This window comes from Notechis scutatus, chromosome 5 (assembly GCF_049901735.1).
Source record: "Notechis scutatus isolate UNSWTSFEM ecotype Mainland chromosome 5, rNotScu1.2, whole genome shotgun sequence".
NCBI lineage: Eukaryota > Metazoa > Chordata > Lepidosauria > Squamata > Elapidae > Notechis > Notechis scutatus.
This window is the reverse complement of record NC_142013.1, coordinates 12,631,516-12,658,038: the sequence shown is the minus strand read 5'-3', so window position 1 is coordinate 12,658,038 and position 26,523 is coordinate 12,631,516. Positions and strand designations below refer to the sequence as shown.

The 26,523-nt window shown below is 41.1% G+C and overlaps 2 protein-coding genes across 3 annotated transcripts in view; both read right to left on the bottom strand.

The window, feature by feature from the left end:
* Positions 1-9,096, bottom strand: part of AMOTL1 (angiomotin like 1) — a 93,501-nt gene extending 84,405 nt beyond the window's left edge. For both annotated transcript variants that reach the window (XM_026675591.2, XM_087966172.1), the window contains exon 1: positions 8,964-9,096. The gene's annotated coding sequence lies outside the window, so the exon portion shown is untranslated. The remainder of the gene's footprint in view (positions 1-8,963) is intronic.
* A 5,457-nt stretch (positions 9,097-14,553) lies between these two features.
* PIWIL4 (piwi like RNA-mediated gene silencing 4) overlaps positions 14,554-26,523 on the bottom strand; it is a 56,265-nt gene continuing 44,295 nt past the window's right edge. The window contains exons 14-20 of the mRNA XM_026675593.2: positions 24,870-25,070; positions 22,887-22,990; positions 21,319-21,389; positions 19,373-19,526; positions 18,692-18,817; positions 16,694-16,841; positions 14,554-15,010 (exon numbers count right to left, since the gene is read on the bottom strand). Of these exons, the coding sequence (XP_026531378.2) occupies positions 14,894-15,010; positions 16,694-16,841; positions 18,692-18,817; positions 19,373-19,526; positions 21,319-21,389; positions 22,887-22,990; positions 24,870-25,070 (921 nt within the window). The 3' untranslated portion in view covers positions 14,554-14,893. The remainder of the gene's footprint in view (positions 15,011-16,693; positions 16,842-18,691; positions 18,818-19,372; positions 19,527-21,318; positions 21,390-22,886; positions 22,991-24,869; positions 25,071-26,523) is intronic.

The window sequence follows — 26,523 nt, the reverse complement described above, 5'->3', positions numbered from 1 at the left end:
GTGTAAATTCCTAGCATTTACATCCAGCAAAGTCCCGGCAAACAGTCATTCAAGGGTGAATTGCAACCACAGACATTATCAGGCTTGGAGAGTTGCCAGGGTGATAACTTCCAAGCGCAATGCTGTACAAGGAAATACTAGGCAAGGAGTCTCTGTGAGTCACAAACTCAGATAAGCAAATCTTTGCACTAATTACATGAACTAATTGTCTCCTGCAAACACCACTCCCCTTTCACTCATATTTATTCCCTATGGGAAGGGCCATTCAGCGTCCCCTTGTGCCTTTACTCCTGAGTTGACCTCTGTTCCTTAATTGTTCCCTTCTCCCAACAGCTCCTGTGCATGCGCACATCGGGAACAGGCTCCAGCTGTTCTTCTGCCCCACTTATATCTGACTCCTAAGGCAGCTGATAACTGTCGGACGGCCCTGGCCCCATCTCTGCGTCTGACACAGAGCCTTCCCCAGACTCCAGGACTGGCCCATGTTCCTCCCCAACCTCCTCACTATCTGAGTCTGCTGCCAGCTCTGCTGGCTGCTACCGGGCCACAACAGATAGATGTTTTTTTAAATATGATGTATAAATAAATAAATAAATAATTTTAGACATATGTAAATGTAGCATCAACTTGGAAGACGCTGCCTGATGTGTGTTTGAAACCAGGGTCCGTTCTTTCTTTTCAAAATAATGTTATTAAGCTTATCATAATATAAAATACAAATGAAAATAGTGAGAACATGAGGGAGGAAAAAGGGGGGAGAGAGAGAAGTATAGAGAAAAGAGGGGAAAAAACCCATTTACTTCCAACTCTTTTTAGCACAATAGAATAAAATAATAATATTACAGCCTAAACTTTTTAATTTTGCATTCTTAGTATGTACTAGCCATTTCTGCAACAACAAAAGTATCTAATCAGCAAAACCCAAAGTCAACAATGAAAAGTTTCATCTTTTCCCCCCACTCAAATCCAGAAACGCTTTCCAAGTAGAACCAAAGATGGGTGTGGTTTTTTCCTTCCTCTTTGATCAGAGCAGTTAATTTAGCCATCTCTGCTATTTCTATCAGTTTTTCCAGGCTTTCATCCATTGTGAGAATAAATGTATCTTTCCATTTTTGTGCATAAAGCATCCTGGCTACTGTCAACATATATAACAGCAAAGATCCAGGTTTTTCCAGATTTTTCTTTCTCCAAAATAAGGGTCCTTTTTTTAGGTTGCTATGCCTGGTCTTGGAACTATTTGAAATAAGACTAAATAGCTCATCTTTTTAAAGGGATTAAATAAATGTGGGTTAACTAAAGTAATTAATTCGTTGAAATGCCACATTTTCCTCCCTTCTTTTTTCCTTCCCCAACCTATAATTATTTCCCTCCCTTCACTTTCTCTTTTGTTCTCCCCTTCGCTTTCTTTCTGGTGTACAAAATTGACTGCAGTGTATGAATCATTATCTAGTTGCATTTTTCCCCTCCACTAAAACCTCTCATCTTTAAGAACTATATGTCAAGGAAATGAGGCCAACTGAGCTTTTCACCTAGAACGTTTCCAGTTTAAAACAATCTGTTTTAAACAGCTGCTGATTTATTTTTTTATTTTTTTATTATTATTTTTTTGGTCTTCGGGAACTCATCTTTTTCTCATCTATTGTTAGAAAAAAATAAAGTGGTTCCCAAAGCAGATTTATGGGTTCTGTCCAGGGGTGGGCTTCAAAATTTTTGGCAAAGGGTTCTCTGCCTGCTTGCTGGGTGGGTGTGGCCAGGGTGGTCGTGGCCTAGCCAGCCTTCTGCACCATGACCGGGGGGCGTTTTCACCTTCCCTGGGCTCCGGAGGCTTTCCTCGAACCTCCAGGAGGGTGAAAATGGGCTCCCCAAGCTCCAGAAGCTCTCTGGAAGCCAGAAATGGGCCGGTTCCGGCCTTCCTGAACTTCCAGGAAGCCTGTTTTTTGCTCTCCCCGAGCCTCTGTGCACATCTGCACTAACCTGCATCCAAAATGGGCCATGTGGTGTCTCCTGGGAGGGGAGGGGAGAGGTGGGGTAGGCGGGGAAAGCCAGGAGTAGGATTTGGGGGTTCTCTGAACTGCCCAGAATCTCCCGAACCCCTGCGAACCCCCAGCAGCCCACCCCTGGTTCTGTCCCCAGATTTACAGTTCTCTCCTATTTAGCCGCTTGGACACTAATGGCTGTCAATGGAGGCAGACATTTTGTCTTCAAGAATCCGATTCTCTTATACAGGTAGTCCTCAGCTTACAACCACAATGGAGCCCCAGATTTCTGTTGCTAAGCGAGACAGTAGTTAGGTGAATTTTACCCCATTTTATGACTCTTCTTGCCACATTTGGTAAGTGAATCGTTTTCACATCTTCATTAAGGTCTTTAGAAGTTATACTGTTTTTTTTTCTGCTGTCATCCATTTTTTTCCTCCTCGCTGGACTTGTTTCCATATTGTGCTTTTAGGAACTTCCACTTCTTTTGAGCCCTGTTCCCCAATTCATTTCTCTTGCCATTCTTTTCTTAATATTGATAGTAAGTTTATTTTTTAAAAAAACCCAAGGGCAAAAAAAGGCAGTGTATGACTCAATATGTGGATATAATCGATACCAGGATGAAGAAGTATAGGCAACTGTATTGGTATAATACTGTTATTATATTACTATAATTAAGACCTCTACCCAATAGTGGTATTATACAGTTATTTAGATGTCCTTCTTTCATATCGTTGGCTCCATATTCTTTTGTTTACCACCTCTTACCACATCTACTACATTTTCTCCAATTGTTCACTCTAAAAAGAAATATAGGTAGTCCTCAACTTACAACAGTTCATTTAGTGATCACTCGAAGTTACAATGGCACTGAAAAAGTGATCTATAAGCATTTTTCACACTTTTTTACAATATCCCCATGGTCCCGTGATCAAAATTGAGATGCTTGGCAACTGACTCATATTTATGACTGCTGCTGTGTCCCAGGGTCATATGATCCCCTTTTGCGGCCTTCTGACAAGCAAAGTGAAAGGGGAAAGCCAAATTTATTTACCAACTCTGTCACTAATGTAAATATGCAGTGATTCATTTAACAACTGTGAAAGCTTGTAAAATGAGACAAAATTTACTGAACCAATGTCTCACTTAGCAATGGAAATTTTGGGCTCAATTGCGGTCGTAAGTCAAGGACTGCCTGCACTTCTCTGGTTATCTGTATATTTGTATATGTATGTCTCCAAGTCTAATATGTATGTTTAATAATCTAACTATGCTCAGTTTTAATGTTCCTTAAAATAATGACCTGGACTTCTTTAACAATTACCTTCCTCATGCAGTTTATTCATTCCTTGGAACCTGCCTGCTTTATAAATTTCACACAACCTCTGCTTACACAGCAACCATTTAATTACTCAACTGAGTAACCAGCAACTCGTTAAGGCACATCCCTTACAACAGCTATTCAGCTCCTAAGAGTTCATCATAGTTTCGACCTTTCAACTCCTATAATTATTTATCTTTGAAGTTATGTGATTTTGACAAATTCTGTAAATAAATTATTTTTTAAAAAAAACCTAAACCGAGGGTTTGTCATGGGATGGTAAAAGTACGACCCTACAGGTATGGAAATACTATGCCTGCCATCAGTCTCAGGCAGCATAGCCAACTGTAATGGATCAAGGAGAATATAATTGGGATAGATATGTGGGGTCCTTAGTGCTCTCTGAGCTTGGTTGTTTTCTTGTAGACCTTTCATTATCAAACTGAGTAACATCATCAGTGCTAGTAGGGAATGGAGTTTGCTTTCACTTTATATTCTAGCGGCTTGCTCTGTCAGTGATGGTGGGAGTGATCTTGATAGTTCCTTGATTGAGCTGTTGTTTATGATTAGCTTGTTTGGCAGTTGGTTGATTGCAATATTGTTTGCTTCTTGATTGTTGGTCTAGAAGATGACACTCTCCTAACACTGACAGGGCAAGCTACCAGTGACTAGAATCTAAAATAAGAGCAAACCTCACTCTCTACTAGCATTGATGGTGTTGCCTAGTTTAGCATATGAAATGTTTACAAGAAAATAACCAAGCTCAGAGAGCATCAAGGACACTACAATTCAACCCTGAGCTACAAATATTCTCAGCATGAAGCGAGATTAAAAATATTGTTAGCAACTTGGGTGACAGATTACAGGAAATCTAGAGCTATAGTCTACATCAGGAAGTTGGGAAAAAATATCCTGGAAGATATCCACATTGTTGCAAAAAAAAAAAAAAAATCTATAAAGACATTTCTGTAAAATCTCCAAAACGTAAACATTTTACCTTCTTATCTACTTTTCGAAAGGAACCAGATTCAGATAAACTGGCATCACAAAACCTTTCTCACATACTTAGAAGTGGGCTAAATTTGCCATCCTTGGAAATCTTTCAGTAACATTTAGCTACAATTGAAGCCTGAATGTGGAGCTCTAATGAAATAACATTCTTGCAGGGAGGGGGAAAAAAAAGCAAAGTAAGGGGGAAGTGGGCAAATTTAACCTATTGCTAAACCTCATCAGAACAAAATGGGGAATCAAAGCACAACTATTTCTAGGAAATGTTTCAAGATAGCTCAATCTGATGATCCTTTCCTTTGTCATAAATTGCTATTTCAATACAAAACAGTCACAGGTTTGTACATGATTTAAGGATACCAAGCCAATCACAGGAAATATACATTTTTCTTGTTCTAACCTGCATACAGTTCCATTCCCAGTTATTAACTTACAAAAATAGATGTATCTTCAAGTTGGAGATTCAAAGCTCCTAATTGAAATGTGGGCTATGCTTTTAGTGGTATAAAATGGTGAATAGCAACTAAATAAAGCAAAGGAGCAAATTTAATTCCATATATGATGCCTAACTAGTTATTTGAAAGTTAAGTTACTGTGATTTTGTAAACAAAAGTCTATGGCTTAAAGTCATTTGTAAACATGCTGTTGTTCAGCAAACCATTATTATAAGAAATCATTATTATTAATTTAAATATATTGGTCGCCCAACTCACAGACTCTGGAGTTGGGCAGCCAATAAACTCTGACTTAACATCATAAATGAATGTAACTTATTAAAGTGGGATTCCCAGCTTAGCACTGTGTTCGGATATGAGCATTCAGTTAAATTTCCTTTGGTGGAAATCAAAAGGAATTCCCTGGAAGCTGGCAAGGTAGAAATATTTTAAAAAATCAATCTCCTGGCAGAAAAAAAGATAATAACATTCTAGTCTTTAATTTAAAGAGAGTCTTTCAGGGGAAACCACAGCATGGGTCAAAAATGTCAAAATACACTTTGAAGCCCCGCCCCCATTTTTTTACTTGCAAGATACATTAAAAGGGGGCAGGACTTCAACTATGTGATTATGGCCACACTAAAAAAAACAACTTTCAGATGCTCCTGCGTATCACAAAAGTGACAGGGCCTCTTTTTCTGCTCCTTTTTACACTATTAAGCATCAACTCACAAAGCCATTTCAAGATTCTGTTGGCGTAACACAGTTCCGAGTTGATGGCTCATTTCCTACACACTGTAAATAAAAATTGTGAGGTATCTAGCTGAGAATCTCACTCCTATTATAGGAAGTTAGCGCCCATCCCTCTCCTAGGAAAATGAAATATTTTAGGATATATTAAAAAGGCAGAACATTTCCCCTAAAAGATAAGTAGAAACTCAGAGGCAGAAATTCAGCCCCTTCCCCCCACCTTTATTAATGGGCCATTAAGGTCTGGTCCAGTCTATTCTACATAACAAAGATCTACCTCCTTCAAGCAGAGCCATAATAGGAATTGCCCAAAGTCCTTCCATTACATCATCATCCAGCAAGGCTCAACCAAGCCTGGGACCAGTGAGATTCAGCCAGTTCATACCACTTCAGGAGAACCGGTTGTTAACTTGCTGAGCAGTTTGGTGAACTGGTTGTTGGAAGAAATCATTGGGGCAGAGAACCGGTTGTTAAATTATTTGAATCCCATCACTGCCTGGGACTCAGGACAGTCTACAGAGTTGCCCCTGCATGGCCCCATGGAAGTCTGACAACCAATCAGAATACAGCAGAGGGCATAAAACCCAGGGACTCTCAGCATCTCTTCCCTTTTCAGTCAGGAGCTCCAAGGCATGTGGTCCTGCCCACCATTAAACCATCTTTCCAAGCAGTCACCATGTTTCCAGCGTCTTTCTTCCCCACTTGGAACTGAACCCAGAAGGTTCCAACACTATGGAAAAAAAATTCTCTACACATACAAGGCTGGTATTTCAGGACTAAATATACCTTATAAATATTTTTATTTAGATATTTTTCTGCAATTATTTTTTTTCTTTTCTTTAAAAAATAAAATGTGTCAAATCATATGACTAGACAATCCTTCCTTTCATACAACTAGAGACTGTATACAGTCCCCAAAATGCTTCTCTACAACATTTCCTGCTTTTTGTAATTATTACTGAATATGACATAGGTTTGATGTTTTGGGGAAAATATATACACTGCCTGGAGTTGTGCAAATAAAGGCAGGATATAAAATGCTAGAATAACAGAAGTGGAAGGACTGGAGAAAATCACAAAACACAATGACCTGCACAGAAAAATAGAATGACTGTATCAAAAGAAAGCAAAGGTATTACCAATATTAATAGGGGCCTTGGGTGCAATCCCAAAACAACTGGAGCAACACCATGGGCATTGACAAAATCATCACCAGTCAATTGTGAAAGGCAGCTTATCTTGGAATAGCTTACATCTTCCAAACTATACATTTAACACCATTAAACAGCATCTGCCTATCCTAGGTCCTTAGGAAAAACTCAACAGGTGGACAAAAATGCCAAATTCAGTCTGAACTTCTGATTGTGTGACCAACCACCACCACAACACCATAACCCAATGCTCTCTCTTCCTGGCAGCCCACAATAAACTCAGATACAGAGAATACTGATCTTATTAAGACAACTAGTTTACATTATCCACTGAGACTGACTTTTCCCATGTTTATCTGTCTGTCTAGCATCTATTTATTTTTATCTCTATTTCTATCTCTCTATTTCTCTCTCTCTGTAGCATCTATTTATTTCTATCTAGCATCTATTTCTATCTATCTAGCATCTATCTATCTATCTATCTATCTATCTATCTATCTATCTATCTATCTATCTATCTATCTATCTATCTATCTATCTTTCTATCTTTCTTTCTATCTATCTATCTATCTATCTATCTATCTATCTATCTATCTATCTATCTATCTATCTATCTATCTATCTATCAATCATCAGATTTATATAGCTGCCTATAGCAGAAATATCATTCAGGGTGGCTTACAATAAAACGAATCAGAAGATAAAGAAGGCGTAATTATCTGACTGCCACCTCTTCTTGACTCGACCACTAGAATATAAACTGAGAGCAACCCCTCCCCCAACTGGCATTGATGATGTTACCTAGTTTGGGTAATGAAATGTCTGCAAGAAAACAACCAAACTCAGAGAGCATCAAGGACCCCTGACTGGTTTTGGCTTAAAGGCTAAGTGGGATTGTGCTTGGAAGAACTTGGATGGAAAAAGGAGGTACCAGGGCTAGGACCACATTTTTTTTTAAAAAAAATCAACTTTTCTGAGATGAAGCACTTTCATGCCATTGCCACAAATATCATCTGGATTAAACCCCACCCCCCACCCCACCCCCATGAATCATAAGAAGTGGAACATAAATGCCAAGGAGACTTTACTTTTTAAGAAAATATTGCCAAATAGCAGATTTGGGATTTATAAAGATCATTACAGCAAGCATCTTGATATAGGAGATACTGTCATCCATCTTTCCCTTGTGGGTTGTTGTCCTTTCTCATGGATTAAAATAGCTATTTAATTTTTTTCTTCTTTTAAGGATAGGGAGTTGTTTTAGGGAAAAATAGGAACATTATACATGCTGCCTTGAGCTCCGGAATAAAAGCAGGGTACAAATCTTTTACTTCATAAAACATTTTTTTAAAAAATGCATTGAATTGATTAATCAGCTAATTGCTATCATTATATAATGTCAGGGTAATGCTGACATTAAACGCAGATGAAGTGGCAGGATCCTTGTAAATACTTTGTTGTGTCCATATAGGGCAGCTAATTCTCTCTTCCTCTCTTGTTCCTGCAACCAAAATCTGCACTTGGTTACAAAGCAAATGAGGAAGAAAAAAAAGATCCTGTCATTTTAAAGGCCCTTTCCCTCTGCTTAGCTGAATTTGCTCTCCCACCCATCCTTGTGTGGGGAGGGAACTGTATCCGCATGAAATTGATTGTCCCCGTTGCCAATCTCCAATCTGCCTTTTATTGACTCCGTTCTAATCACTGCCATTCTCCTGACTTCCCTCCAAGGTCATGGGTGACAAATATTTCAAATGCTTTTGAGGCTGCTCTTGAACAAGGCAGGAAATGCAACATCAACAGCAAAATGGACAATCTATCTCACTCATGGGCCGAGGTTGAAATGAAAGCAACATCAGAATACAGAATAACAGAGTTGGAAGAGATCATGTTCCCAGTTCAACCCCCTCTGCCTTAGGAGCAGATCTTATGGTTGTCCAAATCTCTTCTTAAAAACCTCCAAGCGCTGAAGCACCTACAACCTTTGAAGGCAAAACGTTCCACTGATTAATTGTACTCAAGGGGGGCATACAGGTGTTGCCAGGCATATTTAGATGCCAAGGGAAGATCCCAGTCCTAGCAGGAACACAAGGATTCAAAGTCATCAAGCTGTGGGTTTTCCCTCCCTCCAGTAGAAATTTTTTAGAAAAGAATATTTTCCCTGAGGTTTTTTTTTTTCCCTTCCAAAAGAAGCCATTTGGAAAGCAAAGCTGAACTTTTCTCAGTTTTTTTTTCCTTCTTTTCTTCAGGAATAACTGTAAGTTATTCTAAATCAAAGCAAAACCTTTTGTGATAAAAGCCACAATAGAAGGGAAAAATGTCTTACCTGCACACTTCAGAGCCTCAGCTCTTGGATAGTTCAAGAAGCTCTAGGTTCATCCCTTTGCAAATTCTTTGTTTCTCATCCGTTGATGATGACTCGCGAAAGTATGTGGCTGTTGCCCGGACTTGCTTAAGCTTTGCAAAGAGAAAAAGCAGGAATTTGATGTTCCTGCACTTTTAAAGAAAGTCGGAAGGCATTTGTCAAGATTTCCAACTGGCACTGTGAATACCGGGGCAATCTTGTTGTATACATTCCCTATCCAGAGTCATTTAATTAACTTTTAGAGAACTTACTTAACCACTGTGGAAAGACTGAGACAAAAACTCCACTTGTTTAAATCCTTAGAAGATGAGGGACAGCTGAAAGTTCAACTACATGCAATGTTTGGTATCCATTTCCTTTTGTCTTTTATTACTATGGCTGGGCCATCAATTCTAGGTGCTGCACATGACAAATTCCTAACCCATTACCTACCTAAGGCCCCATCATCCACTACAAAGATGCATTTTCCTAAACTGAACCTTTAATAGGTTCTGCAGTAGAGGACTTAAGGTAAAGGTTCCCCTCACACATACGTGCTAGTTGTTTCTGGCTCTAGGGGGCAGTGCTCATCTCCGTTACAAAGCCGAAGACCCAGCGCTGTCCAAAGAGGTCTCCGTAGTCATGTGGCCGGCATGACTAAATGCCGAAGGCACACAGAATGCTGTTTCCTTCCCACCAAAGGTGGTCCCTATTTTTCTACTTGCATTTTTACATGCTTTCGAACTGCTAGGTTGACAGAAACTGGGACAAGTAACGGGAGCTCACTCCGTTATGTGGCGCTAGGGATTCGAACCACCACACTGCCAACCTTTCTGATCGACAAGCTCAGCGTCTGAGCCACTGAGCCACCAACAACAGTTCATTTAGTGATTGTTTGAAGTTACAATGGCACTGAAAAAAGGGACCATGACCATTTTCCACACTTATGACCGTAGCAGCTTCCCCATGTCATGTGATCAAAACTGGCGACTGATTCATATTTATGATGGCAGCCATGTCTCGGGGTCATATGATCCAAATCTTGCGACCTTCTAACAAGCAAAGTCAATGGGGAAACCAGATTCACTTAACAAATGTGTTACTAACTTAATAACTGAAGTGATTCACTTAACAACTGTGGTGAGAAAGGTTGTAAAATGGGGCAGAACTCACTTAACAACTTAACTCAGTTAAAAATTCGGGGCTCAATTGTAGCCATAAGTCGAGGACCACTTGTATAAATTTCGCAGCCACTGAAACTATAATAGGGGAAGATGAAAGCTGACATCCAACAGAGTCTCAGGTAAAGGGGAAAATACCTTTACTTTTGCAAAAGGCAATTAGCTTTAATTAAGGGCCAATTTAGTATGAAAGTCAATGTAGAGAAAAGTAAAGTCTTATACTTTGGCAAGAAAAACCAAAAGTACACATATAGACTGGGTGAAACCAGACTCAATAGCAGTAACTGTGAGAGGGATCTTGGAGTCTTAGTGGACAACCAGCTAAATATGAGACAGCAGTGTGCAGCAGCAGCCAAAAAAGCCAACACAATCCTAAGTTGCATTAAGAGGGATACAATCAAGATCAAGTGAGGTAGTAATACCACTCTATAAAGTCTTAGTAGGACCACACCTAGAATACCACATCCAGTTTTGGTCACCATATTATAAAAAAGATATTGAGACACTAGGAAGAGTGCAGAGGAGAGCAACCAGGGTGATTAGGGGACTGGAGGCTGAAACATATGAAGAACAGTTGGGCATAGCTAGTCTAGTGAAGAGAAGGATCAGGGCAGACTTGATAGCAATATTCCAATATTTGAGGGGCTGCCACAGAGAAGAAGGGGGTCAACCTATTTTCCAAAGCACTGCAAGACCAGACAAGGAATAATGGATGGAAACTGAACACGGAGATATTCAGCCAGGAAATAAAAAGAAATTTTCTGACAGTGAGAGCAATCAACCAATGGAACAGAAGTTGCCTTCAGAAGTTGTGGGAGCTTCATCACTGGAAGCTTTCAAGAAGAGACCAGACTGCCATCTGTCAGAAATGGTGTAGGGTCTGCTTGGGCTGGACTAAATGACATACAAGGTCCCTTCCAACTCTGTAGTTAGATTGAGCAAACTTCAGATAAAAAAACAAGGTAGTTATCAACAATCATTTGAAAAGCCATCATTAATTGTTACTACCTGGATGGTCATATCACTGTTTTCTCCTCTTTACTTCCCATATTACAGATAGTCCACATTTAATGTTGGGCTACTTTTTGAAGGTACAGCAGCACTGAAAAAGTAACTTTACAAAAGATGCTCACACATATGACCGAGGCAGGGTCCTGAAATCACTTGATTATCATTTGAGTACTTTGCAGCTGGCTTCCACCTAGCAAAGTAAATGGAGAAGTAAAATCACACATTGTGGTCATGTGATACCTCGCTTAATGATCACATTACTTAGCAACAAAATTGCCAGCCCCAATTTTGGTCGTTAAGTGAGGACTACCTACAGTTATTTCTATTTTTTCATCTAGATATATAACATAGCCAGTCTAGTCCATCCTCTTCTTTCTAGTTTTGCAAATCAGTTGGAGCTGGTATCGTTTAGCTTATTTCTTGCAGAAACATGGCTTTGCGTTGACTTTCTAAGATCCTTGGACAATTGGGCTTTCCTGGTAAATATCTAGGTGGTTGAAAGTAAAGACTGACATATTTTCTATTATTTTAATAACAGCGAGAGAAAAAGCCTTTCCAAGATTCTTTCCATCCGATCTCGTATTAAAGAAAGTGAAACCTAGATTATTTTGAGTTACTTTCTCACACTTCTATTTCACAACTGTGTTAATTTATTCTCCAAGGCTCCTTTTAATGGTTCTTTCATATTTTTTTCAAGTGTAAGCTCTAAGTTTTTTTTTTTTTTACATTGGCTTGGGCACAAGGAAGTATCTCAGTTTGATCCTGAAGCCAAGAGCCACATAAAATCTTATTTTTTAAGCAGTTGATCAAATCACTAACATTCCCTATGATCCATCCATTCATGGATGATTTAGATGGCTGTGCACTCTTTTGTTAATTTTGACATTTGATCACAGCATGGCAGAGAATCGTTATGGCTATAAATAGGTGGAAAACTGAAAGAATATCTACACAGGATAGATCTTCTGGCATGGACTGACATTGTAAAAAGAACGCATTGATGTTAAACAATGGACAGTACCTATGTCTAGATGCTGTTCATTCTCTACAAAAAAAGCTTGGTTTCTCATACTATTTTTTATTCACATCACACCAAATCTATCATATTATGCTTAGCACATTGGGTGAATCATTCTTTAAATCTGGTGCACACAAAAGTATAGATGCTACATATAAATCAGTTCCACTTCACAGTTTTCAACCTTTTATTTCCATTGGGATGGGATAATCCTTTTATTAACTTATTGATCTAACTTACAGAAATTGTTCTAAGGATTACTGAAATACCTTGTTTGGATGTGTGCTAAGAACTTTGCAGTGGTCCAGTAAGAATAGGATCAGAAAACCTATATCACCTGTTTTAATATGAAATGAAACATGATGAAATTTGAAAGAATTTTTCAGAAACGAAGCAAGCAATAAAGCTAACATATAAGCTGATAAATATATTGACCTGGCTCAAGATTGATGTTCTGAATTCCCTATTTAAGGGGGGGGGGGTTGTAATAAAGTCTTCCTTTGTTTTATGTACCAACAATATTCCAGTATTTCCACCTAGGGAAAGAAAAACTGTTCTACTTTTCATTTCAAATGTCAAAAAGGAAAATTTTCATCATACATATGCCTGATGTTGGGCTTATATATACACTAGTACCTGTGACTCCCACCTAGCAGAGGGAAACTCTACTTTTGTTTATTTATGTGTTATGCATCATTTATATCAGTCTTCCCCAATCTGGGAAGGGCTAGTTTAGATATTATGCAATCATTTAAATACAGGGAGCCCTTATCTTACGACCACGACTGAGCCCTAAATTTCCAGTGCTGAGCAAGACAGTTGTTAAGTGAGCTTTGCCCCATCTTGTGATCTTTCTTGGCAGTCATTAAGTGAATCACTGCAGTTGTTACATTAGTAATGTGGTTGTTAAGTGAATCCGGCTTCTCCAGGTGCTTTGACTTTGCTTATCAGAAGGTCACAAAAGAGAACATAATAGTAGAATAGAACAGAACAGAATAGAGTAGAATAGAATAATAGAGTTGGAAGGGACCTTGGAGGTCTTCTAGTCCAACCCCCCCTTAGTTTAGTTTAGTTTATTGTCATTGCAGCAAAATCAAACACCATCTTCAGTGCACATCATGACCATGAAAATAAACACAAACACACATCCTTCTCCCTCCACACATTGAACCAAAAAAACCCTGACACCGCACCAATACTGCACTATACACCAGAATTCAAAAGAGCTACTGCCCTGGAATAGAAGCTGTTTTTCAGCCTATTTGTCCTTGTTATCCAACATCTTCTTAAAAACTTCCAGTGTTGGAGCATTCACAACTTCTGGAGCCAAGTTGTTCCACTGATTAATTGTTCTAACTGTCAGGAAATTTCTCCTTAGTTCTAGATTGCTTCTCTCCTTGATTAGTTTCCACCCATTAGTTCTAGATTGCTTCTCTCCTTGATTAGTTTCCACCCATTGCTCCTTGTCCTACCTTCAGGTGCTTTGGAGAATAGCTTGACTCCCTCTTCTTTGTGGCAGCATCTGAGATATCGGAACCCTGCTATCCTGTCTCCCCTAGCCCTTCTTTTCATCAAACTAGCCATACCCAGTTCCAGCAACCGTTCTTTAAAAGGTTTAAACTCCAGTCCCCTAAATCAGGGGTCCCCAACCACCGGTCCGCGGACCGGTACTGGTCCGCGGAACAAGTCCTACCGGGCCGCTGGCTTGCTGGGCGCCGCCATCTTTTTTTGATGAAAAAGTGCTTCCGGTGAGCTTTTCCGGGTAGAAAGCTCACCGGAAGCACGTTTTCATCAAAAATAGATGGCGGCGCCCAGCTGATGCCGGTACCAGGCCGCGGCGCCCAGCTGATGCTGGTACCGGGCCGCGGCGTAAAAAAGGTTGGGGATCACTGCCCTAAATGATCACATCACTTGGGGACACTGCAACCATCAAAATTACGGGCCAGTTGCTGAGTAGGCAAATTTTGATCACGTGACCATGGGAATGCTGCAACAGTCATAAGTATGAAAAAAGTCATCAGTCACTTTTTTCAATACTGTTGTAACTGTTCGAACAGTCACTAAACGAACTGTTGTAAGTTGAAGACTACCTGTATTTTATAAAATGAAATGTTTTATTATTATCAAAAAATTAAAAGTTAAAGTTACAATCACATTGCTGTCATGGTTATATATATTAGTTGTTTTATTTGATGCTAAGATATTAAAAAAAAGAAAAACAGTGTACTACCTGAAGCCCAATGCATCTGGAAAGTACCTACCTCAGGAAGGTTGTTCTATATGCAATGTGAGAAATCAAATAAAATATTAACATTAATAATAAATATATGCCCAAGCACCCTTCAGCCAATAAAAATAATCTAGGATTTAAGGCATGCTTTATTACAAACATTTTAGTAACACAAATAAGTAAATTACAAAATATTTCTAAAGTATTTCCATCTAAGAGAGTTGCACAGTCTTAAATATTCAGTTACAAGAATAAACAACCCCTTGAAATAAGGGAGATTTTCACACAAAGAATTGTCATTAAAACATACAACAAACCAGCATGTTTTTAACTCCAAGGCTACTGATGTGAGTGAAGGCAAGGAAATGCCTCACCTCTTCTTCCTGGAACTAGAAGCAGCCACAGAAAGGGAACACAATGCTTTCCTTTAAAAAACAAAATCTTCCTCCCTGCCGCTCCTCCTCTAGCATCTTTACAAATAGAAAAGCTTGTTTGCGAGTTCCAGGCTTGGCTCTTGGTGGATGCTCTGGCTGACCAAAAACGTCAGCTTGTTGGCATATTGACAAGGTGCTGGCACTCTGATTAACCCCTAGGAAGTAAAAGAAAAAAAGAAAAAAAAGAAGAATGGGGATGCCACTAGCTTGTACTGCCACCTGTGGCTAAAAGCAGTAAGATGTTTCTGGAAGATTGTATTTAAAAACCAAACCAGAGCACAGGAGTCCCTAAAAACACTCTCCAGTCAATGATATTCAGCAGTGAGTCTACTAGTTCCAGACAGAGATTACAAGCAGAAGGTGGGTCTCCTCTTGACTGGCCATTTTCCAGTTGGAAACCCAGTGGAAGGTGTGACTATATTTTTTCCAATTTTAGAATATTTCGCACTTCTCTAGCTGAGTGCTCTAGAAAGGGTTATTTCTAGCAAGCATTTCAACCGGTGGAGTAGGACAGGCTGGGGTAGATCTCCACCAGATGCCCTCCAATCCACTGGTCAATGGGAGCTCAGAGCGTGCAGTTCCCTTAAACAACCCACCAGCCTGGCTGCTTTCCTGAAGTACCTCATTCTGGGACTGTCTTCAGAACGGGCAGCTGGGTAAGCCAGTGCAAATAGGTAGGAAAATCCAAGGAGCAAGGACAAAATCCAAGGACCTTGCCTTCAGAAGTTGTGGGTGCCCCATTGCTGGAGGCTTTTAACTGGAGAGCCACTTGTCTGAAAGGGCGTAGGGTCTCTTGTTCGAACAGGGAGTTGAACTAGAAGACCTCCAAGGTCCCTTCTAACTCTGTTATTCTATTTTATTTTGTGTTCCTAAAGCGATGCCTTGTGTGACCAGCTGTCATGCCCCTGTTGGAATCTGATTCCGAGGGGGAGGTCGAGCAGCTGACAGGGATGGGAGTGTGGCTCCGTTGGCTGTGGAAAAAAAACTGGGGAAGGGCAAAATCTGGCTGGGCAGAGCAGGGGAGAAATAGAGCAAGGCAGAGGGAATTCAGAGGAAGATCCAGGCCCACCCCTTCTTCATCCTAGGGCACGCAGGGAGGAACGGAGAAGGGAGCAACGTGGGTTGCATGGCTTACGGAGGAGGAAAGGGCCCTGATTCCCTTCATTAGCTGCAGCTGGGAAAACAGTGTTTAAAAAGGGAGTTTGCACACAAGCAACTTGTTGGAAGCAAATTGTGAGTTATCTTTTATTCTCAAGGCTTATCTGGGTTCCGGGCATCTTCCCAACTGTGGGTGTTTTGTTGGCCTTTGAAGTCTGCAATTCCTTATCCTGCCCTGTCCAGTTAATTGCTGCAGCGTGGTTTATGTGGATTTTTATTTATAGTTAATATGTACTTTGTTTTCGGACTGAATTTCCTCCACTTAAAGACTGTTCATGGGAGAGTTTTTTCTCCAGGCGAAGATAACTGGACATTGGGGGCAAAGTTGGAGGTATTAAAGGGACTTTTCTTACTTATTTGACTCTGTTGCCTTTGTGCCACACCCCGGGTCATCACACCAGCTGCTTAGCTGGCTGATGAGTGAATGGTGGTGCTATCACATCTGAATGGAGGCCAAGAGAAATGTGGAATCAGGAGAGGCAGAAAGATCATCTCTCTCACTCCAGAGACTTTGGGCTACAACTTCCAGCATTCTCAGTGAGCAAGCTTTGCTGGCTAGGTGACTGGGAGTTGAAATATACCACATCTGGAAGATGTCTTCTAGAAGAGATTGCTATTACCGTCCTAAGTTCAGCAGGAGATGGGAAGGACTATCTCTAGTTGACGGAAATGCTACTTACAGGCCAATTATAGTAGAGGTGACACATCTTGAAAGTGAACCGCTGCATATGGTCTGGACTTAACTTGTTGTCATCATAAACCACATTATAGTACGTGGGATTGACAGTCCCTTGGCGTGCAAGTTGACTAATCAAGAAAAAGTCATACCTGTTGGACAAAGGTAGAATTAGTACTGGGAAAAATGTTGTGGAGCATTAACAGCGACAATAAAAGCAACAATTCACTGAGAGAAGGATGTCTTATGACTTCTATCCTGCCTTCCAAATTAATAAATTAGCCCTAATGTTAATGGAAGATTAACTGCAAGTAAAGTAAAAACACAAGACATTTTTAAAAAACTTAAAAATTAATTTGTTATGTCATTAGTATTTATAACTCAGTGTAAAGGAGCTTGGTTCTATTTATGTTATGTACTGTATCTATATTAAGATGCAAGGTAAAGGCAAAGGTGTTCCTGTCCAACTCTAAGGTGTGGTGCTCATCTCCGTTACTTGGCCAAGGGAGTCAGCATTGTCCAAAGACAATTTCCATGGTCATGTGACCAGCATGGCTATACACCAAAGGTGCACTGAACCTTCCCACCAAAGTGGCACCTATTAATCTACTTGCTAAAATGTCTATGGAAATTCTCAGTCATCCAGATGATGGTTGTCCCAAAAATCATTTTTTTCAAGAGTCAGCTGTGACTTTCTGGTTTTTCTCTGAAGACGTTTCACTTCTCATCCAGGTCATGGCTGTCCCAAAGATGTTTTTTCAAGAGGCAACTGAACTTTCTTGTTTTTCTTTTTTCTTTTTCCCTTTAAGTCATTTCACTTCTCACCCAAGAAGCTTCTTGGATGAGAAACGAAATGTCTTCAAAGAAAAACAAGAAAGTTCAGTTGCTTTTTGAAAAAGCACCTTTGGCATTATTAATCTACTTGCAGTTGCATGCTTTCAAACTGCTAGGTGGCCAGGACTGGAACAAGCGCTCCCCCCGTTGCGGGACGCTCGGGTCTCAAACCCTGGCTGTCAGATGTCCAGCTTTCAAGCTCAAGCATCTTTAACCGCTGAGCCACTGCATCCCATTATATCAGGATAAGCAAATATTAACTTAACCAGGATTGATTGCATGTTCTCGATGTATTCAAAGCAGTGCCTCACACACCTATGTTCTTTTTTTAAAACCTTCCAACATCTCAAAATTTCAGCCCAATTACCGTATATGCCGGCGTATAAGACGACCCGGCGTATAAGGCGATCCCCCAACATTTCCACTCAAAATATAGTTTGTTATATACTCGCCCCTCTTCCGCACGCCTTCCACTTTTGCACTTTTTTTTTTTTTTTGAGGCACTTTTGTCTACCGTGGAAGCGAATCCGTGAAGCTGAAAGGAGCAGCCAGCCTTCTCCCAGCTCCCAAGGAACGAGGCTCGCACCGCCCGGGCTCCGCTGAGGTATCCGGCTGGGGCTGTCAGGAGTTGTTACCGTTGGCGCGGCTCAGTCCCGCGTTGCCTCGGGAAGGGAAAGGCAAAAAGGAAGAGCTGCGGCGGCGCTGCAATGGCAGCAGCGGCTCCTGGTTTGCCTTTCCTTCCCGAGGCAACGCAGGACTGGAGCCGCGCGAGGCTGCGCCAGCGGTAACAACTCCTGACAGCCGGATACCTCAGCGGAGCTCGGGCGTGAGCCTCGCTTCCTTGGGAGCTGAGAAGGCTGGCTGCTCCTTTCGGCCTACGGATCATTCCACGTGCGCAAAGTGCCTCAGCGGCGGGCAGCCGCAGTGCTTCCCAATTACTATTTGCCAGCGTATAAGACGACCCGGCATATAAGGGACCCCCAATTGGAGGCATCTTTTCAGGGCAAAAGTCGTCTTATACGCCGGCAAATACGGTAACTATAGCGTCATATCACCAATTATGCTCCTTTGTAAAAAAAATAATGTGCCTCCTTCAACTGTAAAAGCTTTCTTTATCATTGTGACATACAGACATAAGAAGGCATATTTTGTAACAATGTACACTTGCCAGCTAGGTTGGGTGGCTTCTGTATCAATAACAGTTCCAACAGGAGGATTCCTCAGGCCCCCATTAGACTCAACGAAGAAGCGAGAAAGGCATTTCTTTTTCACAATGATTAATGTCATCTTGGGTCTTCCAATATTAAAAGTAAAAAGAGAAGAAATACAATGAAAAAGCAGTGCATTTCTTCATTAATCACTCACTATTTCCACTGTGAAATGAAAGATGCTGCAGATAAAATCTGGCTCCCAACAATTGTTATCATTCATAGTATTTTATTCAGGAACAATGGCTGAAGTGTTCATATTCCCAGAGGGGAAACAAATGCAAACATAATGCTGCCCAGTCTCCTGCCTATAAGGACTAAAAAGAAATGCCAGCACCCAAATTTTCCTCCTCTCTCTGCATGAATCCTTCTATTTGCAAAAAGGAACTTATATAAAACCAAGATACTACAAATATAGCACCGACCAGGTGTAATCTAAAAAGAGAAAGAAAAAGAGAGAAGGGAGAACAGGGAAGGAGAATTTGCAGATGCTCCTGAATCAAGGAGCACCCTGAAATTCCTCCAATTCTTTTATCTTCAGACTTTGGAGAGTGGGCCCTTTGCACAGGAATGGAACAGCACGGGGAAAATTGACTGTCTGACATATTCTACCATCAACCTGCAAGACAAGAAATATTTACCTGCACCCCCCACTGCATTCATCAAGGACACTTAGCAACTGTGGGACTTCATAATCCATCACCATCTTCAACTGCCCATCTCCTACACCATCCCGGTATATGATTATGCGTGCAGGTAGATGCCCATTACATTTCTCCCAATTGTTTATAGCACCTGTAGAATTGCAAGGAGAAACAAAAAATAGACCGGATTTGGGTAACTGATGGAGGGGAAGGGATCAAGGTATACCTTATTATTACAGGGGAGTTAATTTTTAGGAGAGCGCAAAAGGTTTTGCACCTGTCCACGTTATTAAAAAAATTGCCACTTGCTTGAAGAAGTTATACCATGTTTTCCCAAAAATAAGACCCTTTCTTATTTTTTTTTTTGGCCACCAAAAAAAACCACTAGGTCTTATTTTCAGGGGATGTCATCCACTGACTAACCTCACTTGCGTGCGTTGCCCTCAGCCTCCTTCTCACTGTCAGAGGACTTCAGGAACTTCTTCTGTGGCCAGCAAGGCTTTCCTGAAGGCCTCAGCAGCCAATAACAGAGGTCCGGATTGATCCAGAACTTTGTTATCAGCTAGAGAGGCCTTTAGGAAAGCCTTGCCAGCCTTGCCGGCTGCAGAAGAAATGGGCCGGCAAGACAGGTGTTGGGGCGTGCGAGGCCTGGCTACAACTGTCCAAAGGTAAGTAGTAGGTCACCTTCACACACCATATCCCCACCCTAGCTTAATTTTTACCTTTGCACTCTGGAGTGGGTGGGATCTTAATTAGGGCTTATTTTGTGGGGTAGGGCATATATTGGGCATACGTGTAAAAATCAAGCTAGGACTTACTTTCGGGGTAGGTTGAATTTTTGGGGAAACAGGGTATTACTATGCTGAATATAGCTGGGGGCAATACTAGATTATTTCTTTTGTATCATCTTTATTGAAAAATGACCCATATGTAAATATGTAAATATACCACGGAGAAGATTGAGATGTAAGGATAAAAGGTACTGATTTATAGTAAGAGTAAGATGTAATGGTAAAGGAATAAGTAAATACATATACTGAAAAATGTGAGGAGATGCAAAAGATGTCTTGATGTTGATAACAATGTATAAAGTTTTATTTTATGTTTTTAAATTTGGAAACTTAATAAAATGTATTATAAAAAGAAAAGAAAAAGAAAAATGACTCAGTATTGTCCCCAACTAGTCAGTTACTATACAGTTAGTCCTCGGCTTAGAACAACAAATTAAGACCAGAATTTTGGGTGCTAAACAAAGTGGTTGTTTAGTGAGCCATGCCCGATTTTACAGCCTTTTTGCCATCTGTTAAATGAACAATGTGCACTTCTTAAGTGACTCACATATTAAGCTAATCTAGTTCCCTCTCTATTGACCTTGTTTGTTGAAAGCCAGCTGGGAAAGTTGCAAATGGCAATCAAATGAGCCTGGGATGCAGCAATTGTTGTATATACATGCCATCTGCCAAGCATCCAAAGTTTGATTGTGTGCTGTGTTACAATAGGGTAAGTTGTACGTCACTTTTTTTCCAGGGCCGAACTAACTTTGAACAGTCACTTAACAAATAGTTGTAAATTGGAGATTACGTCTAATTGAGGGTTGTCAAACTCAATTTCATTGAGGGCTGCATCAGAGTTGTTTGACCTTGGGGGGCTGGATGGGCATGGCTGGGGCATGGCCAGCTTGACATCACTCATATCAGGAGGCACCTGTGATGGCCCAGATGGGGCTGGGGGGGGGGAAAGTCTTCCTGCAGCCCTCTGCCAGCAAAAATGGAACCTGCTTTTACTGGCAGAGGCACCGCAGGCTGGTCCTTCGCTATTTCCAGGGTGGCCCATGGACCAGATCTAAGCACCCCGTGGGCCAGATCCAGCCTGCAGGCCTTGAGTTTGACACCCTGCTCTAACTGCAAAGCATATTTCACGCCCTTTACATGCTATTCTTTTACCTTCCATGCAGACCCTTAAACAATCTGCCATACTGGTTCCTGCACACTGGAAAATGCAACGCGAATGCCACCTGCACGCAAGAGAATGTCAGTTAGTTACAAAGCTCTCAGCGTACTTAAGGCTAGAGGCCCAGGAATGGAGAACTTCTCTTCCAGATGTTACTGAACTATTGAGGAGTGCAGTGGTTCACGAGGTGAGGATGCAGGACTGAGCCATGGTGGCTTAGTGATTAGAGTGCACTACTGCAGGCTACTTCTGCTGACTGCCGGCTGCTTGCAATTTGGCAGTTCAAATCTCATCAGGCTCAAGGTTGACTCAACCTCCCACCCTTCCAAGGTGGGTAAAATGAGAACCCAGATTGTTGGGGGCAATGGGCTGACTCTGTAAACCGCTTAGAGAGGGCTGTAAAGCACTGTAAAGTGGTATATAAGTGTAAGTGCTATTGCTATGGGCAATCGGCAAGCTTGCGTTCGAGACCCGATTTCTGCCTCAGGAGGGGTTGAGCTCCATCAAACGGTCCAGCTCCCATTGACCCAGCAGTTTGAAAGAGGACGACTGCTAATAGATAGAGGAGTATTACTTCTCTAGGCAACTTAACAGGAACCCCTAACTGGGCATCCATCAGGCAACGGTGATGTCACTGTTCAATCCTTTCAACCCAGAAGCACTTCGGTGCTCCTAACATGAATGCAGTAGTACTGAACTATGATTTCCTGCACCCTCCTTAATATTATGGGAAATGGCAAAGGGATGCTGAGAGCAGTTCTTCAGCAACACCTGTAGTTCTACCACCTCCTCATGTACTTTTATTTATTTGATTTTTATTCCATTTTTATTATTTTGTAAGTAACTCCAGGCAGCAAACACACTCCTTTCTTCTGCTTTCCTATAACAACAGCTCTGTGAGTCGGGTCAGGCTGAGCAAGAGTATCCAGCCCAGGGGTCTCCAACTAGCCCAAAGACACCCAGTTGGCTCTTATGCCTAAGGTGGGACTAGAACTCAGATTCTCCTGGTTTCCTCGCCAGCACCTTAACCACAACAGATAGTCCTTGACTTACAACCATTCATTTAGTGACCATTCAAAGTTACAATCGTGCTGGGAAAAGGGACTTATGATTGGTTTTCACACTTATGGCTGCGGCAGCAACCCCATGGTCACATAATCAAAATTTGGGTGATTGGCAGCTGGCATGTATTTATTACAGTTGCACTGTCCAAAGTCAAGTGGGGGGAAAGCCAGATTTTCTTTAACGACTGCACGGTTCACTTAACAGCTGCAGTGATTCATTTAACAGCTGGGACAATAAAAGTCACAAAATGAGGCACAGCCTTCTTGCTTAGCAACAGAAATTTTGGTCATAAATTTTGGTCGTTAAGTCAAGGACTACCTATTGTTAAAAACCAGTTACAAATGGGTGGGGGTGCAGGTAATGAGACATGATAAATAGGCAGGAAATTCTCATTAACAGAGTAATGGACGATGATGTGAAAATGACAGGCTTGCATTACCTCAGCGTGGAGCTGCCCTGACAACACCTGAAACTTGCTGGAAATAAAGAATCTTACTTAGTTATTGAGGCATTCAGGCTGGCCACAAATCCAACAACTGAATTTCCTTTGGTCAGAGTGTCTTTATTGACATCAATGCCGACGACCATGAGGGACTTCAACTGTCAAATAAATAAACAACTGAATTAGAGGATGAAACAAAACCTGGTGTTTCTATGGGGATTTAACACGATTGATGTCCCAGGCCCAGCCATGAGGTAAGGCCTCTTGGATTACAGGTAGCCTTCCATTTCCGATGGGTTACTTTAGCAACTGCTCGAAGTTACGACCGATCTGAAAAATGAGACTTACAACCTGGATTCATAGTTCTGATGGATGGGCCCCTTTTCTGTGCATTTTAAAGGTCCCATTAAGGACACTTACTGTACATAAAAAGCACATTGGAGAAAAGTATATAAAAAACTAAAGTATACTAAAATATTAAGTGTTACTAAAAATATTTACGTTAGAGACTAAAGCACTAGGAAAAGCCATTCAGTGTATAAAAACTATAGATTAGGGTGAAGTCATAAAAATAGAGATTTTTAAATTGAGGCTTTAAAAAGAGCCAGTAATGCCTTTAAAAACTTGCATGATAGAATTAGAAAACTCTTCTAATAAATTAGATAGTGAAATATAAGCTGCGTATATAAAGTCCTTGAGCCCAAAATTTCTGTTGCTAAGCGAGACAGGTGTAAAGTGAATTTCACCTGATTTTACCATCTTTCTTGCCAAAGTTCTTAAGTGAATCTCTGCAGCTGTTAAGTTAGTAATACGGTGAAGTGAATCCAGCTTCCCCATTGACTTAGTTTGCCAGAAGTTTGCAAAAGGTGATCTTATGACCTGGGATACTGCAACATCATAAACATATGTCAGTTGCCAAATGTCCAAATTTTGATCATGTCTGAATTTTGATCATGTGACCATGGGGATGCTGCAGTGGTTGGAAATGTGAAAAAAGGGTCACAAGTCCCTTTTTTCAATGCTGTTGTAACATTGAACGGTCACTAAATGAACTGTTGTAACTCAAGGACCAACTGTATTGTCATTCCATTTCTTAGATGTACAATCAATATCATACTTCTATTTCTTGACATTCCCTGCTTGAAAGGAATAGGCAGACATTTTCAAGTGAACAAAAAGCCTGACACGCTGTACAGAATTCTTAAAACAGATTGGATGATTATAAAACAGTTTTACATGTCAAGAGATAGATGGACAGACAGACAGACACACACACACACACCATGTGACTATAACAGGATGGGACAGATTTCAGATGTCTTTCCTTTTCACTGAACTCCTGAGCCTGGTGCAAAGGTGTCTTTAAAGCTTGTTGAATGCCTGACCTCTGTTACATATTTGCCTCTTTCAATCCATAATATTCATCTCTAACAGCATGTGTTCCAGGATTTAGTTCCTGCTGTTAGATAAACCAAAATCACAAACCATTGCTGATTGACTGTAAATCATTTCAGGTTTAGCCAAAAATCTTAACCTTACTTTCTATCCATGATATGATCAACACAGGAGTGGGATTCTATTGGTTTGGACTGGTTCTATAGAACCAGTTATGATTCTGCGCAGATTCTGATGCTGTGTTCCCGCCGCACTCCGTTTTTTGCCTTCCTGGGTCTCAGGGAAGCCTCCTGGGAGAAAAAACGCCCCCCACCAGAGGCTTCACTGAGGCCCACAAGGCCAAAAATGGAGCATGGGGGGTTACTGCGCAGCCCCCCCCATGCGCTCCATTTTTTGTCTTCCTGGACCTCAGGGAAGCTTGGGGGGGCGTTTTTGCTCCCAGGAGGCTTCCCTTGAGGCCCAGGAGGCCCAAAAATGGAGCACACGGGATGGGGTGGGGGTGCTACAAAAAAAAAAAAGAGAACCCATGTCCAGCCAGTCACATGGCCACGCCCACCTAGCAATGCCCACAGAACCGGTTGTTAAAAAATTTAAATCCCACCCCTGGGTCAACATCTAGCTTATGCAGAAAGTATCACTTACTGGTATTTCAACTGCCCAGAGCTCCCCTCCAAGCTTACAGATGATCTGCATAGCAATTTTTGTAGCCACACTCATCATCATTCCTTGTTTAGACAATGTACGGACAAGCACACACTGGCTAGGGATGGGCTGGTGAAGACTCAGGAACTTCTTCACAGAATCGTAACAGTCCTTCTTGTTGGAAGACAATATGCATAACACCTAGAAACAGAAACAGAAATGAGCGGAACCATCCAAGCAGCAAAGACTTATCACTGCCCCCTTCATGCAGATGCCTGTTCCCTACAATGCTGTTCTTTTCATCCATCATGGCTTCATAGGCTACGATTCAGGATTCAGACTCTGTGGTCACAGCTGAGCCTGAGGATTGTCAGCCTCAGGAATCTCTCAAGACATGATTCCTCTGAGGAGGCTCATCAACCACAGCCATCTCCTGATCCTTTGGAGCAGTCAGATGACGAGGTGTGACTCCCCAAGTCCCAGGTCTCGTGGTGGCAAGCGTAGCATTGTGTTCAATACAACTCCTCGCTGTGCAAACAGTGAGATCCGATTCATTGCAGCCGGCTGTCTGAGAGAGATTGATGTAGCTGCTTTGGGTTCAGCCTTTGTTGGAAACAGCAGCTTAGTATTCTAGCTCGTGGCTATTGTTCCTGCTTCTTGTTTGTGACTTCTTGTCAGCTGACTACCTAATTTGGCATTCTGTGACTTCTCCAATTTATATATATGCAGGAAATACGACTTCAGCAATAGAGTGGTCAATGTCTGGAATACTCTACCCGACTCTGTAGTTTCTTCCCCAAACCCCAAAAACTTTAACCTTAGACTGTCTACTATTGACCTCACCCCTTTCCTAAGAGGTCTGTAGGGGGCGTGCATAAGCGCACCAACGTGCCTACCGTCCCTGTCCTATTGTTTCTCTTATTCTTCTTTTATTTTTCTTATATGTACCCATTTCATGTATTCACAACTATGTATACACTTATACTTATTATCTTGTAAACAATTGGCAAATCAAATAAATAAATAAATAAAATAAATATGGATAGTATCTTGTTTCCTGAACTGTAACTGGCACTTTTCAGATAAGCTAGATATTTGAATAATGATCCTGTCTGCTATTATCTGTCTGAACTGTAGTAAATACTTCAACTCCTTAGCAAATGTCTCTGCCTGTGTATAGTTGCAACCTTGAAACAGAACAGTCACGCTATCAAGCCTTTTTAATATGTTGTATATAATATATAGTTTGGCCATAAGATTACTTTCCAAAAGATCTGGAGATGTTTCTTCTAAACCAGCAACCCTCAGAATATCTTAATCTCTTAATCACAAACTATGAATAAAAATGGAGAAGAAACATCTGAAGCTACAAACCAAGAAATCATATACATAATTTCTGGTGCGTGAGACTCAGAAATGCAACTTTCTCTTGAAGTCTCAATTGATATCTACTGGGTTCTTGTACTGCAGGTAGTCCTCGACTTACAACCATTTGTTTAGTTACTATTTGAATGTACAGTGGTATTGAAAAAAAAGTTGACTTATCATCATTTTTCACACTTAAACCGTTGCAGCTTCCCCACTCATGTGATCCAAATTCGGACACTTGGAAACTGGTGTATATTCATGATGGATGCAGTGTGCCAGGATCATG